The following is a 20,031-nucleotide window of genomic DNA, read 5'->3' as shown; positions in this document are numbered from 1 at the left end:
TTAGAGGAACAAAACTTCAACAGACTAATTAGAGGCGTCAAAATAGGGCACTCGCTGATACATGATTTTGTACATGAAATTGAAAGAATAAGTTTCGATCTAATATATAATAGGCCTATTAACGGATTGTTCATTCTTCCTTGAATTGGCCTACATAAATCGGCTAGGGTTCGTTGACTGGGCACTGTATCACTTTCAGTCTTTTTTTTGTGTGGAGGCATTGTGACGTCTGCTTCTCAGCATAATTTTATCTAATTCAAACAAACACTTTTAGTACAGTGCGTTCTTGTTATGATGACTGGTCGGAGGTTAAATAAGCCAGCCGTAAACTTTCCGTAGTAAGCTAAAAATACCCATGTGACGGCAATCTTCGTCATAAACGAGCGTTTAAAAAACGGGTCAAAAAACTGTAACGTAAAGATATTTTTTGGAAAAGTAGCCGGCGCCTAGATTGTTAGTAACCGGCGAAATCGCCGGCCGCCGGTGCGTCCGAAAAACACTGCCCGGGGGCAAATATTGCGGATGCTATTGTTACAGATTATTTGTCTACATATATAATTTAAAACTAGCATCTGGATTCTGCGAAAAATATATAAAAAACAACGTAAGCTAGGTTGATGAAACTTTGTAGATAAAGTGGAAATCAGTGTATATGAAATAGGCACATTATTTTAGCTCTGTCTGCATGTCCGTTTGTCCTTCCGTCTGTTTGTTCGACCAAAAAATCTTAATCCTGCGATAATTAAAAAAGTACTGAAGCTAGGTTGCTGAAATGAGTCTGTGGATAGAGGGTCATATGGGGTTTAATATTTACTTAATAAAAAAACATACATATCAAGATTATATATAAACGGTTGTTTGAAAAAAAGACAAACACTTGTAAGATTACAGTTGTGATAAACAAACATGTTCAGTTTATCCATGAAACCACGTTGTTTATTTATAGGCATTTAAGGGCATATAGACAACATTATGGGCAGCATGTGCATTTGTTATCCAATTATTTTCAATTAGTCCCACAGGACTATCGATTTTATCAAGACCATTACGTTTATTCACATTTATAAGTAATTTTTAAGCACTGCATATACATCTGCTTATGATTTTCACTTGATATTTGGTTTGAATTACCAATCAATTCATTAAATTAAAAATACTTGGCTATATATAAACATATTATTGAATAAATTCTTTTCACAGAAAATTGACGGCTGAGTACAATACCTGACATGATGTATAAAACATATTAAAAACAGCATATCAAATGGGCACGTACCAACGTTAATAAATCAGCATATTGTCTTATAATACATATGTTATACAAGAAAGAACAATTTCTCCCACAGAAATTATGACAATCAGATAGCGCTTGGCGTTTCACCAACAATTCTGTTTCTCTTAATCAAATATCTGACAACAGCACGCGTCATATTAATGAACCAAAACATGATATTACCTTTATTCAAATTCTCCCCACATGTCGTACGGTACTATAAATGATTGGACTGAGAAGTGACTGGCAATCAGTTGCAAGTATTATAACTTACAGGTCTTAAAATACCCTAGCAAACATCGCCCTGCGTATTGTGTTGTGTATTTTTGAATGTGTTTATCTTTTTGGACAAACCCAGCTGGAGTCGTTTTCTACAACAACAAAACAACTTTAAAATGTCCAGTCAAGATTTTCAGTATATTGACATGGAACCGAGACGAAATCGATTTAAAACCAGCAATACAACATGCACATCGTCACCTTAGTGCAAAACAGTGATAAGTGACATTTTTTTCAAAAATGACTTTTTTGCATAAAATGATCTAAAATGATGCCATACATGTCCTAAATAAATATCAGAATGGTATTCCAGTTTAAATGGTACTTTTTTAGAAAATGTCATACTGTAATATTTACACACATAATTTTGTTTGGTGCAGTAAGTAAATAAGTGCACTTATCTACTTACTGCACCAATGTTATTTTCATTTAAACTGCTTTCCATTGTGCAAGAAAGTAACAAGTGCACATGTTCACTTATTGCACCAAAATAGTATTGATTTCCAGCAAAGTTATTTGGTGTAATATAGTGATAAGTGTTATATATCAAGGCCAAATGATGACAATATTGAGTATTCAGGGGCAGATCTAAGATGTTTCATTACAGGAGGTGTTAAAACTTAATACTCACAATAATTTTTTCTTATTTTAAGCATGGTTGAAGTAAAGGATTTCCTCTTAAGTCAACCAAGTGTATTTGATATCCGTTTTTTTTTGTTAATAAATAAAATTCATGTTGAAAACCTCATTTTGATGGGATCAGAGAGGGGTACATGTGCCGCCACCACCGCTATTTTATACGCCCTTGGTTTTTAACAGTTATGACATCATAATTTCTATGACATCATATTAAATCAACATTTATGACAACATTATTCCTGTGAAATCATCAAGCTTGAAAAAACTCTTGATGGAAGCTGAGTGAAGCATCATTTTTCATGATGATGTTTGATGTTCAATATCCCAATCATAAGGTAAATCTTTTTTTCCATTATTGTAATAATGGTATTGTATCTCGTTGTAATTCAGATTCTATATCAATAAATAGAAGGATAATTTTTTTTTCATTAAATATTTACTTATATTAAAGAGGTTCTATGGACTTATTGTATAAAATGTTATTATTTTAGAAAGTACTATTAATTTGCTAAAATAAAACATTTTTTTTATCAATAGTAAAAAAAATATATTAAAATTTATAATAAATTATTTACATATTGCGACTCATAAATTTACAAGATTGAAAATTCTCACTTTTCTAGATTGAAATCAACTTGTGATTGCTGACAAAATGCGCTGGGTGTATACACGGAATGCACAATTGTACTGAAATTTTGTGTAAGATCTTTTTTATTTTGTATTAATTGGACTATCATTTTAATTTAATAATTTATGACTTTTTGGACTCAATAGCTTTATTTATTTACCGAGTACAGTGTTGTGTTTTTTTCCATGTAACTTTTTTTTTGCATCTTTAAAACTAAATTCACAAAACTTTATGCATTAGTGGATGAAAAATATGAAATATTAATATTTTAAATAATTTATTAATTTCTTTGCATTGTTTTTTTATAACCATGTCTGCCTTTTAAAATTAAAAAATACAGGAGCAGCACTAATTGTTACTTAACTCAAGTTTATTTATCTTGATAATTATATGACATATTTTCCTGACTTTGGGACTTAACACGCATGTTCCCAATAGTGCAAAAATACTTGTTTTTACTTTAAACAAAACAAAACAGAAAACTCTTTAATTTACTGATCAGAGTAAAGCCCCAAATATGCAACTTTCAGGACTCAGACGTGATGGCAGTACAAGCTTCATACCACCAAGGTGATGAACGGTTCAGAGGAAGTGGCAAACAGTGTTGTGCCAACTCAGCTGTGGCAATTCAGTGCCTGTACAAGCTGACTTCACCATCCAATTGGACTTCTGACACTCTTAACCATATTTTGCTTGAAGGCGATGCACTTTACATGTCTCTGTCAGAGAAACATGATATTGAATATTTTTGTTCTGATGATATTTCCAAATATGTTTGTAAATTGTCATCCCCATTACATGGCTCATTGAATTCACGTCAGACAGAAGGGCCTATGTACGTCCTTGAAGATGCACTACAAATCTTGATGGATGAACACAAATGTGGGTGTCTAATAACAATTGGCCAAAGTATGCCGGCTTATTCAATGGCCATTATTAAAGATGCTAATTCATACTTTGTGTTCGATCCGCACAGCCGCAATGAAGTCGGAATGCTTTCAAGTTCCGGTGCTGCAACAATGACAATACATAAAGACATACTTGCTGTAAAGTTGTTTTTACAGCATCTCGCTGCCAGTCTCAAACTGGCCGAAACACCATTTGAAGTGGCTAAGCTTTTAAATCAGTGCGGTGTATCAGATTCTGACACAGACTCTGAGTTTTCAGGTTTTTCAGCCATAAGTGAGGGTGAATACACCTGTAAACTTTATTTGGCACATGACGCAAGTCACTTTTTATCAGACATGTCAGATGTTTCTGATGTATCAGAAATGTATTGTGTTGAAGAAACAGACTTAGATTCAATTTCAATAATTCAGGATTCAGACGTAGAGAACTTAAATGAGAGTGATGTGTTTTTAAACAAAATTAATCTTGAAATTTTCCAAGAATTTAGCTTTTCTGATGATGCCAAGGATGATAGGGTTGTTGAAACCAATGATGCTAACATGGAAAAAAATAATGATAATGCTAATGCTGCTGATGATGAGGATGATGAACAGGATGATAGTTTTGATTATGATGGTTCAAAAGATCCAGATTATGTGTTGGACAGTGATGATAATGATAATGATGATGATGATGATGATGATAATGATGATGATGATGTTCCTTTGATAAATCTGAAATTCAAAGGCAAAGGTAGACCAAATATCAAAGCAGTTAATGTAGGCAGACAAGGGGATAGTGAAGTGGAGATTGGCAGTAATAAGACAAATGCAATTGGGGTCGCTTATAGTCTAGGGAACAGTGAAGGTGAGGTCAGCAGATTAGGGAATAGTGGAGAAGGGACCGGTAGTCAAGAGAATAGTGTGGTAGATAGGGCAAAGAGTAGTGAAGTTGAGGTTGGTATTTTAGGGAATGGCGAGGCAAGTATTAAAGCGAATAATGAAGTTGAGGTCAGTTCTGTAGGGAATAGAGAGGAAGGTAGTCATAATAAAAGTCAAGATGGGGTCAGTAGTCTAGAGAACAGTGAGGCAGCTAGTCGAGGGAATTGTGAAGTTGTAGTCAGTAATCAAGGGTGTGGTGAGGTAGATGGTCATGGGAATAATGAAATTGAGGTCAATACATTAGGGAACGATGAGGTGGGTCATTTTAGTAGTACCTTGACCAGTACAGACCGCACTGACCAGATTGTAGGTAGCAACTTGCAGACCATCAGTACAGACCATACTGACCATACTTTACGTAGTGTCAATCAGACGGACTTTACTGACCAGACCTTACCAAGTGACACTCAGACGACCAGTACGGACTGCACAGACCAGACATTACGTAGTGACGATCAGACGATAAGAAAAGGAACTCGCAAGAGGCAAAGAAATGAGGTTAATTGGAAACGTAATATTACAAAGAGACGAAAGAACTCTGGCCAGAGTTATGTTTCATCTTCAGGTAAAATCAAGAGGGCCAAAAAGGTAAAAAATGGGTGCGGCCAAAACTGTAGAAAAAAATGTCATAGTAAAATAAGTCCTGAACAAAGGGAAGCAATTTTTGATGAATTTTGGAAATTGGGGTCTTATCCTAAACAGAAAGAATTTCTATGCAGCACAGTGAAGGAGTCCAAAGTAAAGCGTGTCAGGGTAAGGGACACAATTATAAAAGATAGAAAGATGTCAAGAAACTACTTGTTTCAGGTCAATGGACTCAATGTTGATGTATGCCAACAATTTTATAAAGATACACTAGATGTATCCACAACAACCATTTCTACAGCTTTGCATAGAGCTGCCCCACACATTCACACAAGCTTTCCTGATAGAAGGGGTACCCATGCAAACCGTCCAAACAAAATTCCTGATGTCATTATACAAGACATTAAAGACCACATTGAAAGATTTCCTCGGGTAGAGTCTCATTATTGTCGTCAATCAACATCTAAGGAATATTTGGAAGGGGGTTTAAATCTTTCAAAGATGTATAGTCTTTATTCCGAACAATGCCATGAGAATAATGTTTGCCCTGCAAAAGAATCTATGTACAGGTACATCTTCAACAATTCTTTTAATATTGCTTTCAATTCACCCGCGAAAGACAGGTGTGATTTCTGTTCTCAGTATGACAATATGAACCCAGATGAACAAAAAGCCATTCATGAAAAATATGAAAAACATATTCAAAACAAGGTAGCTGCCCGTGCTGAAAAAGAGAAGGCAAAAGAGGCCTCTCAAACTGACCAGTATGTATGTGCTGCATGTTTTGATTTACAGCAAGTAATGCTCCTTCCAAAGGGCAACCAGTCTTGTCTTTACTATTCAAGAAAGTTGTGCAATTACAATCTGTCTTTTTATTCACTAGGAACTGGGGAGGCATATTGTTATGTATGGCATGAGGGTATTGCTGGACGTGGGTCTTGTGAGATAGCTTCTTGTGTTTACAACTTTCTGCAGACAATGGCTTCTAAGAGTATAAAATCAGTTGAAACATTTTCTGATAATTGTGGGGGTCAGAATCGCAATCGTTTTTTCCTCACAATGCTGTGGTACAGCATGAAAACTCTGAAATTTGATTGCATGTCCCATAAGTATTTGGAAAGAGGGCACACGCAAAATGAGAATGACTCGGTTCATTCCAGTATTGAAAAATCATGTAAAAACATAAAAATATATACCACTTCACAGTGGTGTACTTGCATGCAAATGGCGAGACGCATGAAACCATATTCTGTTACTGAGATGGGCTCTGACAATTTTTTTGATTTTAAACATCTCAGTACCAAGGTACGAAATTTAGATAAGGACACCCAAGGTTTTAAAATAAAATGGATGAAAATAAAAACCATTTCCTTCCACAGTGAGAATCCTGACACTGCACAAATACAATATGACTTCAATAAACCATGTGTGTATCTGAACATGCAGCCTAATCTCAGAAACAAAGGAAAACAATTGCCTTGCCTAAAACAACTTTTCAGGCCTGGTTGTAACAAGCAGACCATTCCTCATGTTAAATATTACAGTTTAGTGAAATTGTGTGAAAACAACACAATACCATCTGCATATCATGCATTCTACAAAGATTTGCCCTGTGAATGATAACCTAGTTGTAACTGTTGTTCTTTGGTTGAAGGTACCGGTAGTTCCATGTTCTTTGTACTCTCAGCTACAATTATGCTCAAAGTTATGCTTTATATTTTTCCTGTAGTGTTTTGTAAGATATCATGGTATATATATTTTGCAACAAAATTTAAAAAGAAAATTTGACCTATCTACTTCAAGTTAAAAAGTGCAACACAATTCTCCAGTTTATTATTATATTAAAAGTGTATGTGGGCTTATCAGAAGCCTTTTTATATATCAATACTTTAATACTGGGAGTGTGACAGTAAAATTCAAGATGATGATACTGTCAATTTTAGCCAAGGTGTAGCCATGAAATTGTAATGATTCATCAATATAAAAGAAAAAGCCATGTAGTGAAATATGTTTGTCTCATCGGTTAAACTTTTTGTCATTTGACAAATTTTATTTAACTCACATTAAATAATATTAGCCGAAGTATACTGTATCAGTGTATGGTTATGTTGTCATACTCCTCAATGTGTGCCTGTTCCAATGAAATTATTTTGTTCTGAAGTTTACAAATTGAATTTATGATTGTTGTTACAAATATAATTATGTTAAATGAAATACCAGTGTAATATTATTGTTCAAAGTTGATTAATAAATTATCAAGCAATACATGTTGTTTTTTTTCATTTATATGCAAGATGTTTCTTTAAAAATGAAAAACTATTCATTTCATCATAAAAATATTCATAATGCTAGGCATGGCAGAACCCCAGTACTCATAATTTTGCTTCCTACATCAAAATTGGTGTAAACATAATTTTGTTTTCAATATCCTTAAACATTTTATTCTTGGTTTTACAACAAAATCAGTAAATTGTTTAAGGGAAAACCATAATAACTTACCTTATTCAGTTATTGCACAAAGAAAGTCCAGTGCAATATAGTAATAAGTGCACTTGTTACAGTATCGCACTAAAAATATTTAAGTGTCAAATGAAGTTATGTGCAAATTCATCAAATACAATATTACTTGGTAGCAATATACTGAAATACATTTTATCTTATATATTTTTAGTTTTAAAACTGTATAAAAATGTTAACAGTATTAACATCAAAGCTCAATCTTTTATAACAATCAGTTTTTTTACTCTCCTGTAAAATTTTGAAATATGGACTTATCACTGTCTTGCATTAAGGTGACGACATGTCTGTCTGGGGTCAACCATAATAAATGTATTCCAATAAACGCAGATTTACTAAAGACGAATAATTATAAATATATTCACACAAAACCGACTAAAATTCAATGGACAAAACTACCTAACGTTCTGTGTACGTATTTGGATTGTTCGATTTGTGAATGTCAAATCGAGTGTCGAATCAGCAACAAACCTTTTCGATTATACGGGAATTTGTTAAAACGTGTAACTTTCCACTTGAAAACTGGTCTAAATCACGTCGCTTTCAAATGTTTTCAAATCGTAATTAAATGACTGATTCCCAACAACAGCCACCAATTACCGCTACTTCAAAATTACTGTGAAACCATTATTAATCGTCAGGCATTAATTTTCATAAATTTCGTCAGTCGACCGATCGGCGAATTTAAGATCCTAACGAACAATCATGCTCTATGTTTGAACAAAAACAAACACTAAGTTGAACAATATTTTAAAACTTAACCGTAGACATCAGGCATTAAATTCCAACATAATCCATGCACACATTCACTGTTGTTTCGTAATCAAGATTAATCCGGTTTTGACACAAAGGGATGTAGATTACACAAGGTACTTAACTGACACGTTACACTTCTTTAAAACGCGTGTGCAGTACAGCTGTATCGAATGCGTTGACTTCGTTTATGTAGAATGGTAATGAATTAGCACTTATTGTTTATAACTTTATTACCCATTAGGTGCATTGTGTTTTTCAGGGGTGTTGCATATTAGCAGGGACCTATACAAACTTGTTTGTATAGGTCCCTGATATTAGCCATCATGCAGCGAATGCCGATGAAAGACAATAAACCAAATGAAAAGATGACGATGTGTGATCAACATGCGTATTTATCACAAATTAATAAAGAATATTTTAATTGCTGTTTGTTGTTTGATTGTTTGCGTTTAACCACACTTATTACTATTTTATATGTATCAATTTATTTATTTTTAATTATAATAATAGAATAAGACTAATTGGCAATTGGCTCTGATGTTACAAACACTCGTTAACGGTTATTCGATCCCACTTGTCCGCTAATCATAACAATGAACGTGTGAATGGCATACATTAAGAGGGTCCATTACTGTCCCTTGATAACAAAAGACTAGTTAATTGGCATGTGACAAACAGGCCCCACCTCCTGCAGTGATTCTCAAGTGTGTTCCCGCATTCGAACCACAATTTTTCGCAACTGCGATTGATCGCGATTATGTATTACACACAAATCGGATATTGACTGACGCATTTTTTTAAAATTCAAAATCAGAAATCGGCGAATTTAAGTGCTGACGAAATCGTCATTTTTATTAAAATGACGAAATTTTGTGCTGTCGAAAATGAATGGTTTCACAGTATATGTAGATCGTTGTCTTGTGAGCGTATGTTTTTATGAGGTAGATCAAAATAGAGATACAGCGTTTAAAATAAAACCATAGAAAACATATAACAACTCGAAGATTTAGTGTAATCCGACGATCATCAAGTTGGCCTGCATGTACAACATCCACACTGTTCTTACTCTTCCCAATACAACAGCGAATAATAATGCTTTCATTCATGCATTATTGTATCAAATGTCCATATCATGGCACGCTGTGTGATCAGAATCTACCAACGCAAACATATTATTAATGATGAATGCAATATACATTGCGTAGAACATGTCGAATCCCCGGTAAACAGGTTTTATGAATTCATCTGTAACGAAAATGATATTAAAGGATGGATTATTAAACTAAACGTTTATTTAATATTTCTCTTCGCAAATCATATTTTTATGATGGGATAGCATACAAACAAATGAAGCGATTCATTACTATGGTTTTAAAAGTGCCTCACAGCATTCATCGTTTCGAATCATTTGTGAGTGTGCGAATGTGTTTCATTTCTTTTTCCACCAAACATTGTGTGTATTGTAACACAATACAGTACTATCTTTGACACATTTAGAGGAATTGCCGTTATGTTTATTAAACAACATCTTATTTGTTTTTTTATTTGAATCTTAACAAAATCGATTTGACTATTTATGACACAACCAATGTATGAGTGATTGATCCAGGAAAAGATTGATAAAGGAACCCTATGCTTGGATGAACGAATGTAATGCAAATATGATTATTAGAAGCTTAATCTCAAACACAAATCAAGCTGGGGCTTAGCCATACAACGGAAAATCGAAGATGAACTAATACCAAAGAATTATTAATCAAAGCGCTGAAGGCACTGAATTTGTTCGCTGTTGTATAATCTTAGACGCAACTCAGTTTTCAAAATTATGTAATAGCTTTTTATATTGCAAGTTTGAAATGACAACTACCCATTCAAATTTATAAAGAGTGTGTCTTAAAACACAGGTCAAGATGTGTTTTTTTTTTCAAATCATTGATACAGCTTATCAGTGTGCACAGGCTAATCTTATTTGACATGCATTAAGCCCCGTTTTCACTGAAAGCAGCCAGTATGTACAGATTTCAATGATAATCACTAGACTGGCCAACGTTGTCTTACAAGCTGTTAAATACACACTATGTGCTGTACCAGTGAGAACAGGGCCAGCTGCGGTGGTTAGCGCAGACGCTTTTAGCATTCGTCGTCTGCTTAATTTTACTGCAGTTATCCACACAGGCAGTCACGGGTTACGGTTCCTAGCGTAGCTAAGCCCATACTGATTTGCAAAATTGCGTCTGCATTATTTGTGAGCTAAAGCTCACAAATAAAAATTGTAATTTCATACCATATTCTATGAAACGCGTTAAGGAAATATGTTCATAAGCGAGCAGCGAGAAACCATTTTCTCTTCTAATAATTGTGCGTTCTATTTTTGTTTATTTTTGTCAAAACGAACGCTTTGCCGGCAGTGGGAAACAATGTTCCTGTGTAATACAAATTGTTTATTGAAAAAAAAAGAATAAGTTCGTGTGCGTTTGTTACCGTAACATGTTGTTAAAGATGTATAATAAATAGAATATAACGCTAGTGTGGTATTCGTAGAGCGATGCTACTTCACAAAATGCAACTCGACCGGTTAGTTGTTTAGAATACCTCACACTCATATTATTATAACGTATAGCGTATTTTAACTCTTCAATTTCTTTCAAAACATAATGTAGTAACTGAAAAACGCGAACATCTTTACCACCGAAAAAAGCAACATATTCAAATGACAAAAAAAACGCTAGCACATGTTTATATTCGTTAATTAGATTTTCACAATAAAATCGTTTTTGCATTTGAGAACGTGCAGAAAAACACAAAGAATTACATCTAGATCTATGTGGACATGTCATTTAATCAAATGAATGTACTTATCAACCAGTAAATTAGTCTGTTCACCGAAACGACATGGGGTGCCTGGTCGTTGGTGTATCTTTATGATGCAATTTCATTTACTATAATTCACAGATGTATGTACTCCTTAAAATCCGTATTAAAAAAATAAGTTATCTTTTCTCAACACCAGGCATGTATAATTTTCATAAAAACATATTACCGAAGTACGAATTGTCGAAACAGTCAAGCAAATAACAAAGTATCGGCTGTAGTTCAATGTTTATAACGAGAAATACACCTATATATAACTATGTTTTACGTCTGTTTTCCGTGCGGCGACCATAGATTTCTGTGTCTGTTTGATATATATAAGTGAATTGCGTCTCGTACATCTATTTTGTGTTACACTGATTGGCATTTGGTTCTTTTAAGTACCACACATTATAGCAAAGTTTCTCTCCTAATTGAGCAGATTTACTGTAGTTTAATGATATATTTTATTACGAGAATATGAATTTGATAATCTGTGTTAACAAACGCTTATACGACTTTGCTCAGTTTATGTATACTTCCTATACTGCTTATGATATAAATATAGTTCGACAAACGGGAAGCTGCTTGGGTTCATTTAAGCTCCGAGATTTACTGAGCTGCATACTGAAATGAATAACGAACAAAACTGATCACGAGAAAACAGCAAACTTTTAGGAAACGGTTTCATGTTCGACGAGAACCCTATTTTTATTACGTACAAAATATAAATTTGCTGTTTTGTGTACGAAATCAAGCTATGAAAATGATGTAAATACTACAGATGATGGTAGCAAACAAGTAATAAAACTATATGAAAAAAAGTAATGTATTCACCCGTGTTGCTTTTTCTATACAATACATTTATTGCCAGACGTTGCTATTTTTAAAATTCAATTCATTTACGAGTAATCTGTTTTGCTATGATCGTATTTGCAATAATCATAACGAAAAAAACACAATGATAAAGATTGTATTGCTATTAACGTCGATTTACCACCGTATAAGCTAAAGTTGGAGAACGCATTTTATAATATGTACTTGTTTTCGTTTTTGTTTATAAATCAAAATACATTTTTCGGTCAAGTTCTTTGTGAGTATTCCCCATTGTTCTCTACAAACGGCTCCACAAAAGTCGTGTGATGATGCTAATGTAGTTTGTTCTCTATCCGCAACACGCATATACGTAAGTGCAACTATTTCAATGTAGCATCAGGTTTGCCTTAATATGCGTAAAATGCATAAGATTCATGATACGACGTATGTTATTAAGCACAACAATAGCGAAACTTAACGTGTGGCTAATTGATTCCACTGAACGAAGCGTTTAAATTCGTGAAAAAAAACGGCGTGGTATATTCTTGACTTCTGCTATTCATCATAAATATGTAATCAATTATTTCTTGACGAAATCCATTATGCAAATAAAGGGCCATATCGGGAATATCACGGTGTTTGTTTCATTTCTCGTCCTGCAAGAATATTGTTTCTATAATTTAAAAGTACTTATACTTGGTTGTTGTAGATATGTATGTTGATAGCGGTCAATATGATGAATGTGCACATAATATCTATAGTTTCGTAAAACAAAGATATGTTTGCAATTGTTCAAAATTGAGGTACCGCTCTCTTTGAAAATGATAACTTTTGAACAGATAATGGACTTAATCTGCATTCCCCACTGAACTGAAAATGTTATATAATCTGTCGTAGCGATTAATATTTGTTCATCCTAGTTTCTCGATATTTAAGTACTTTTCCGCACGTTCTAATACCAACAATACGTTGCAAATAAAATGAATTCCAGTTTATGTTCTGTTGTATATTTTGTTAAATGATATTTCCTTTGACTAAAAACATAATATACCAGTTTCGTTTATATAGGTCGTGGGGTATTTGTGCAAAAATGAATACTCTAGAGCAATCATGATGTTAGTTTGTCCATACCAACAACAGTTTGCCATGATTGCATGAAACAGTTGAGTAACTTTCACATTGATTTCTACCATCATTTACTCTTTCTGATCCGACAAACACGAATATGGCCATTTTCAATATTGGTTATAATATTGTACTGAAACTAACACGTTTTAAAAGTATTGACAATCAGATTGGATATCTATCAAAAACAAGAACAAAGTATGCGATCGTTTGATGTGTATAACGTTCAAAATTGAGAAAAAGCAACACAAAATAATATGCAAGTTTTCAAGGCGTCTAGCAAGTGTTATTTGTACTCAATATTAAGCTTATTGTTTCGGATTCTCTTGAACGTCCTTTATATACAATGGAACGTTTGGATGATAATGAGCTTATAACATTCACGTAACGTTTATTTTTGTATTACAATACATAACATTACGTGTTAAAAATGTACTTAATGCATTACGTACACATTCATTTTTGTCAACAGTCAACTTTGATAACAACATTATGTTATAAGACGTCAAAACTGTACGATTCATATACTTGTTGTTTCAATTTTTTACTATGGAAATGATGAATACACCAGAAAATGTGTCGCGATCGTGTCCACTTTTATCAACACAAACAATCCGTGTATTTGTTATATTTGTTCTTAGATTTGTGTTGCCCTGTATCTGTTCTTAGTCACCACTGATATTATATAAATTACCTTATTTTGAAATACGCATTTGATCGTGCAAATTGCACGAGACGATACTACGCTTCCTTACCACATATAAGTAGGCACAGACCATGCGAAGCATAACGCACTATATATTAAATTCATAAGTTTAAAATTAAAACAGAAATGAGATTCGTTCGTTAATAAACACACATCGTAACATTAGATCAATATCTTTATTTCAACAAGTTGAATCAATCTTTTAAATAATACATGGCTGAGTTTGTTATTATTTCATGCTGAATTATTTAAGATGCGTTTCTTCAAAATGCATCATGTAATCCCTACGTAAAAATGCTTTGATACAATATTTATATATGACATTCATATTTAAGTATATAGACTAATTTTCTGAAAATTGTTTCTCGAATCATGTGACACGGCGCGCTTAAACAATGTCGCATTTTTGAAAAACCAAAACCTACCAATAGGATAAACTTTTGCTTTATCCGACAAGAATGGCTTATCGGACCACTCATGCGCATCATTTGCATCATTTTTTCATGAAATAAGTGATTTTTAAATGGGACGTTATTTTACGTGTACGTGTTATTTTAATGGAAAAAAAGACGTTAACATATACGAATTTTAAAGAAAATAATCAAAGGACAATTTATTTTTAAAGGATCAATTAATAAAGTTCAAAATGTCTCTAGTGTGTCGTTTGCGGAATAACCTCTCATTCTTCAATTTGCTTCTTGAGATATTGTATACATCAGCAATATGGAATGCCGATCTAAATTTGCAGATTTTCTTAATTTAGAAAATGTTAACTTACTGCGGGTGTTACATAATAGGATTAACAAGTGCCGTTGACAACTTTTTGAGGATAAAAATTCAAACAGGTGTTTAAATTAAGAGGTCAAATAAAGTACATGTAATATGCATGTGTATATAACTTCCTTATTTGCCAACAATAGTCCGTCAGAAGATTTTTGTTGACGAGTTTCGACAAATACAATTTTTAAAGTTGTTCATTTTAGAATTTCTGTTAATAATATCAATAAATATACCTTGCACAATAGTAATTGATAGTGATCTTATGATAAATTGATAAATCTATCTAACAATGACGCGCAGTAAGATTGTGCTAGCGAGCACCAAATGGCAATCAACCAATTAAATAATTAGGAAAATGAAATGTTATTATTGTGATATTAATATTCGATTGATTTTATAAGGGATTTCAATTTATAAAGAGTTTGTTATGCTTGCTCTATTTTTTATACTTCTCCATTTGATTTTTCTTCCAAATTTTGTCTGCACATAGTACGAAGTCAAAGAAGTCCCTTACGCATCGAAATTGTATACATATTGCACTTCTTCCTTTACGTAACTTGAAAACACTGTCTGCAATATTGATGTATTGATACTTAGAAAGAAGTCCGAGAGGTAACATTACCCATATTCTTAGTCGTCGTGTGTTATATTAAAAGCCAATTGTATACGTATTTCATCGGCGAACATCATGTTTTTTATGTTAATTCAAATAATCATAGGCGACATAAAGAATGTTGTTTAAGATGTGGATAAATAGTCAATGAACTTATAATAAAAATGGTGGAGAAAATCATCTACCACGATTATTTTAAATATGCTGAATCTGTAACAAAGTAGCTATGTTTTGCAAATAACAAGCACACATATCGACATCTATATATTAAATTGACTATTGATGCACGATTTTAAGTCATCTTAAAACTTAAGGGTGTGTTAAAGTATGCTTTTTGGTTCAAATGTTTTGGTTTCCTATTTTAAACAACTTGTCAATATTTACATCAGGGATTCACTCATATTTTGTAGATTGTTAATATGTACAAAATAAGTTTACGAAAGGAGATGTTTTGCAAAGACAAGCCGAATGCAACGCCGATCTTTGTTTTTAAAAGGGTGTCACTATGTTTTCTTTATCAGGAATCGCTAATTATAATAAAATATTTTTCTTACTTCTGAAGTGTGCAGCATTTAATCATAATGTATGTATGCGTATAGCGATATTTTGCGTTGTTGTACTACTTGTGCGCTGAATTAATTAGATTGCGTACCAAACAATTTCATTCCAGACAAACTGACAGGAGAGAAACTCTTGTTCTTATAGACTTCTTTTAAGGAAGCATACCAAGTATGATCGTAAACTGATTAAAACTTGGATCACCGTCTGAGAACGGTCAATGTAACGCATAGAGAATTAAAACCGGTTTGAGGGCTGACCAAACATCACATTTAACCAAGATCAAATTGGACTAGTTGTCGTGGATAAAACATCACAAAAAGATTTCATATTGCTAGGCAACATTAAATTCAGCAAATGTAATGCTTTTGAGTATATTATAAAAGTTTCTAAAAACAATAATTAGCTTAACAGACAAGGTACCCATTATTTAAATATGATATGTTTAATAGAATAGTTGGAACCGGTATTGTCTTTGTATAAATGAAACATATTCGAGTCGATTTTAAGACACTTCATAAGTTAACGTTTATACGCAGCAAATAATTTATTTTACATTCATTTTTAAAACAATGTCAAAGATAATGGAATTCATACACAAATCAACAACATGATCTGCTCATTTTTGTCATATCCCGAACAAAAAGTGAGAGAGAATATGAGTGTTTAATACGTTCACTTATGCATATGTGTCTACAGAAATAATGTTATTTCATTGACTATGTAGTAGATGTTCATGTTTTATTTTCAGTAACATAGTAGTCACAACAAACGGTTTTACTAGTACATGTATTTCCGCTGTTTAATAGTGCTTAGCGATTTAAAATGCACTGCATTATGACGACGTGTATGCGTCTATTGAAGCTTCAATTTACACAGGACACACAACGGTTTCTTGTTTAAACTTGTTCAGCAATATATTGGACTCTTTGCTTATTGGAAGTCTCTCCACCCACGAGGAACACTCACCGATTCCCATGTTTTTGTTTCGTTTGTAGTCAACACTACCTGCAATAATAAAAAAACAGCTAAACAGCAACAATAAAACTAACCATTATATTCACAAGCGTCAACAAAATAAAGTTACATGATGTTAAAATCATCATCAGTTATTGTAAGCTCAAAAATGATATAAAGTTTCTGATATAAATATCAACGTCGAGTGAACTTGCCGTCAGGGCAAACATAATGCAAGACGTGAAATTACCTGATAGAACGTATGTCCCTTTCGTTAAACGGACGCCACATGAGTTGATTGCAGCCGTGTATATTTTTTCCTCGTTAGCTTTTGATACGTCGGCCTTAAAGTTAAACTGAAACAAAATAAAATACAATTTGAGATGTTCGATCGGAAGCGCTACTAATTGATTTGATAGAACGTCCATGATCCACAACCAAAAGCATGCGGCTTATCATTTCATCTGTTAAGAATTGATAACTTACACATGATGAATGTTTCACCGAAAGATTGCACATTTAATTAGTTCTATTATAACACATGCAACATATATGTATACGTTTTCTTTATAATTAATGCGGTTATTGAAAAAAGCAAAAACCACTAGTTCAGAATATTAAAAATTATCACGACGGCGACATGTATTCTTTACACGAAAATGAAGATAAGTGTGGGTCTTTTCGCAACCAAAACCCCAGGCGGAGCATAATGTGGTGCAAGTAGTTGCAAAAATTCCAAGAAAGAGTTAAGTAAGGAGTACACGCTTAAACCAGCGATATAGAAATGTGTTCACAAGCAAAAACTGTTTGCATTACGCTTCGTAATAAAACGACATAAGATGTATAATTTGAATATAAAAGTTAATTTAAAAAGTACGGTTGTTTCATTTGGCATTTAAACAGAATTTATAAGCATACAAGCTTAACACTGTATAGCAATATAGCAATACATATGACGTCATTGGATTCTTCACTAAATGATAACGATTAAAGCCGATGACACATTGAATTGTTTTGTCATTTGACGTCATGGAAACGCATGTGTGTATATTAGTTCACGAAGATTTCTTGTGCCCATCCCCATCATTTAATGCATACACATCAGAGCTCAAAGTTTGCCGGGAAGTCGTTCTTAAATAATTACACAAATAAGTAATATTACCTTGTAAATGTTTCCATAGCTTGGTTTCTTAATGTCATAGTATAAACCGATTGAATCGTTTTTGATTCCACTTATGACTTGGGTCTTAAATACTGAAATAGACGGCAGAGTTTTGCATTTAAATCAATTATAAATGGCTTGAAAAGAGCATTGCATTTCAAATATACATGGCATAACTGTAATGAGAAACCATTGAACAGTGGGCTATACAAACATAATCAAGTGATCATCGTATTCGAAATTGCTTACTTATACTGTAGTTTTAGATACAAAATAATGATAATGACAAACCATAACAAATACAATATCAATACTTACTGAAATCTGACTTACAACCTAATTCCAAGTTAGTAGACTTTACTGTGCATGTACAGCCCAACACATCCCCACCTTCACACATCCCCAAAACGCAAGCAAACACAGTACCGACCAATAATGAAAACATTGTTAAGGTATAATTTCAACGTCATCTATCTGTACGTTATAACGCACTATCACATACGAAGGAATACTGGTATATATAGATACATATACGGCTAGAATACTAGTCTACGCTGGTTTAAACTATTTCTGTTTATCCGCCCGAGCTTAAAACATTTTTTAATAAATATGTCACATCTGTCAATGTTAAATTCACAACGTAAACACGATTTCACGGTGTAGATGCATATCGGTGGCCTCTCTGTCAAAATACTGCCTCTCTGTTCATTCTCGGCTGCCTCTCTGTTATAAACATGAAAAATGGATGATCGTAATTCACAAAACAGATAAGAAAATCTAAAATTAAAACCCGTAAACACATTTTTGCATAAAAAGAGGTGGTCCATGAGTTGAATCATATATCCAACTACAGGTTCACAGTATTCCGCAGGTCCAAACACTTATCACAAACTCTATCGAAGATGGAATGATGAAGATGGTGGTGGATCAATCGTGCATACATGTCACTTTGATGACTTTTTAACATAGCTTTTCCGTAATATGTCAAATATCTAATGTAATTGATATCATCTTTATGATCAAAACTTTACGTTCAATGTGCGCTATATAGTAATTGTCGTCAATTTTACTTAAAACATGCCTACTTTCGCTTTCGTTGTGGCACGGAAAGCCTCTCGATCGGCTCACTTTTCTGGCACGGGAAGCCTATTCGTCGATTAACATTGTTATTTTTCTAAGTCAAATGAGTTTAACACTTGTTAGAAGTATTGATAGTAAAAACTTAAATGTCAGAATATTGGATGTAAATATCAAAGGCAAAAGGGGACTTTTAACGTAATTATTTGGACTAACGCTATCGGCTACATATAATCGACGAATAGGCTTCCCGTGCCAGCAAAATGAGCCAATCGAGAGGCTTTCCGTGCCACAACGAAAGCGAAAGTAGGCATTTTTTAAGAAAAATTGACGAAAATTACTATATAAACGGCCACCGGAAAAACTTTGCGAAACCGAAATTTCGCAAACTTAAGTACCCTTTTTCTTGAAGGTTTGCTTATTTGTGATAAAGTATAAGATAAAAGTCTAACTTGTGATTAATAATTGGTTATTTTTGCTTGTTAAATGCGTTTTCTTCACTATGAACTTTATTTGCAAAGTTGGGGTTCCCATGGGATTTTTGTAATATCCCATGGGATTTTTCATTATCCCATGGGAATTTTGGTTTCTCCCATGGGATTTTTCTCCAGCTTTTTTTATGGGAGAAAAAATCCCATGGGATTTTTCAAAAACATAAAACACGTTCGTTTGTGCTTAGTTATCGATTTTAAGCATTGTTAAAACATTTGTGCTTACTTTCGTTCAATTTACTTTGATAGAAAAAAAATCCCATTTTTTTATGGGAAAAAAAAATCCCATGGGATTTTTTTCTGATTTTTAGAGATTTATTCATGTAACCTTCAGAAACACTACCTTTTAACAAATGATGAGCATTTCTCGCGATTTCAACGCGTTATATC

The 20,031-nt window shown here is 33.3% G+C and overlaps 2 protein-coding genes across 2 annotated transcripts; one reads left to right on the top strand and one right to left on the bottom strand.

Moving 5' to 3' along the window:
- The first annotated feature begins 2,330 nt into the window (after positions 1-2,330).
- On the top strand, positions 2,331-7,498 carry LOC127877153 (uncharacterized). Its single transcript, XM_052422809.1, has 3 exons — positions 2,331-2,526; positions 2,815-2,890; positions 3,350-7,498. Exon 3 carries the CDS (start codon positions 3,362-3,364, stop codon positions 6,851-6,853), a length of 3,492 nt encoding a protein of 1,163 aa, XP_052278769.1. The 5' UTR covers positions 2,331-2,526; positions 2,815-2,890; positions 3,350-3,361; the 3' UTR covers positions 6,854-7,498.
- Positions 7,499-16,497: 8,999 nt separating this feature from the next.
- On the bottom strand, positions 16,498-19,141 carry LOC127877159 (uncharacterized). The gene is made up of 4 exons (XM_052422817.1): positions 18,392-19,141; positions 18,074-18,165; positions 17,162-17,267; positions 16,498-16,962 (listed from the first exon to the last, which is right to left on the bottom strand). Exons 1-4 carry the CDS (start codon positions 18,516-18,518, stop codon positions 16,826-16,828), a joined length of 462 nt encoding a protein of 153 aa, XP_052278777.1. The 5' UTR covers positions 18,519-19,141; the 3' UTR covers positions 16,498-16,825.
- Positions 19,142-20,031: the final 890 nt, after the last annotated feature.

Source organism: Dreissena polymorpha, chromosome 4 (genome assembly GCF_020536995.1).
Source record: "Dreissena polymorpha isolate Duluth1 chromosome 4, UMN_Dpol_1.0, whole genome shotgun sequence".
In the NCBI taxonomy this organism is placed as follows: Eukaryota; Metazoa; Mollusca; class Bivalvia; order Myida; family Dreissenidae; genus Dreissena; species Dreissena polymorpha.
Note: the sequence above shows the minus strand (reverse complement) of the source record. Positions and strands in the feature narration are given on the sequence as shown.

Bases quoted from the DNA above. Each gene is read 5' to 3' on its own strand.
- LOC127877153 (XM_052422809.1), top strand. From the start codon at position 3,362: ATGGCAGTACAAGCTTCATACCACCAAGGTGATGAACGGTTCAGAGGA.
- LOC127877159 (XM_052422817.1), bottom strand. From the start codon at position 18,518: ATGTTTTCATTATTGGTCGGTACTGTGTTTGCTTGCGTTTTGGGGATG. The intron at 18,166-18,391 runs GTAAGTATTGAT...CGTCTATTTCAG, and splicing joins AGGTTGTAAGTCAGATTTCA to TATTTAAGACCCAAGTCATA. The intron at 17,268-18,073 runs GTAATATTACTT...ATTTTGTTTCAG, and splicing joins GCTATGGAAACATTTACAAG to TTTAACTTTAAGGCCGACGT.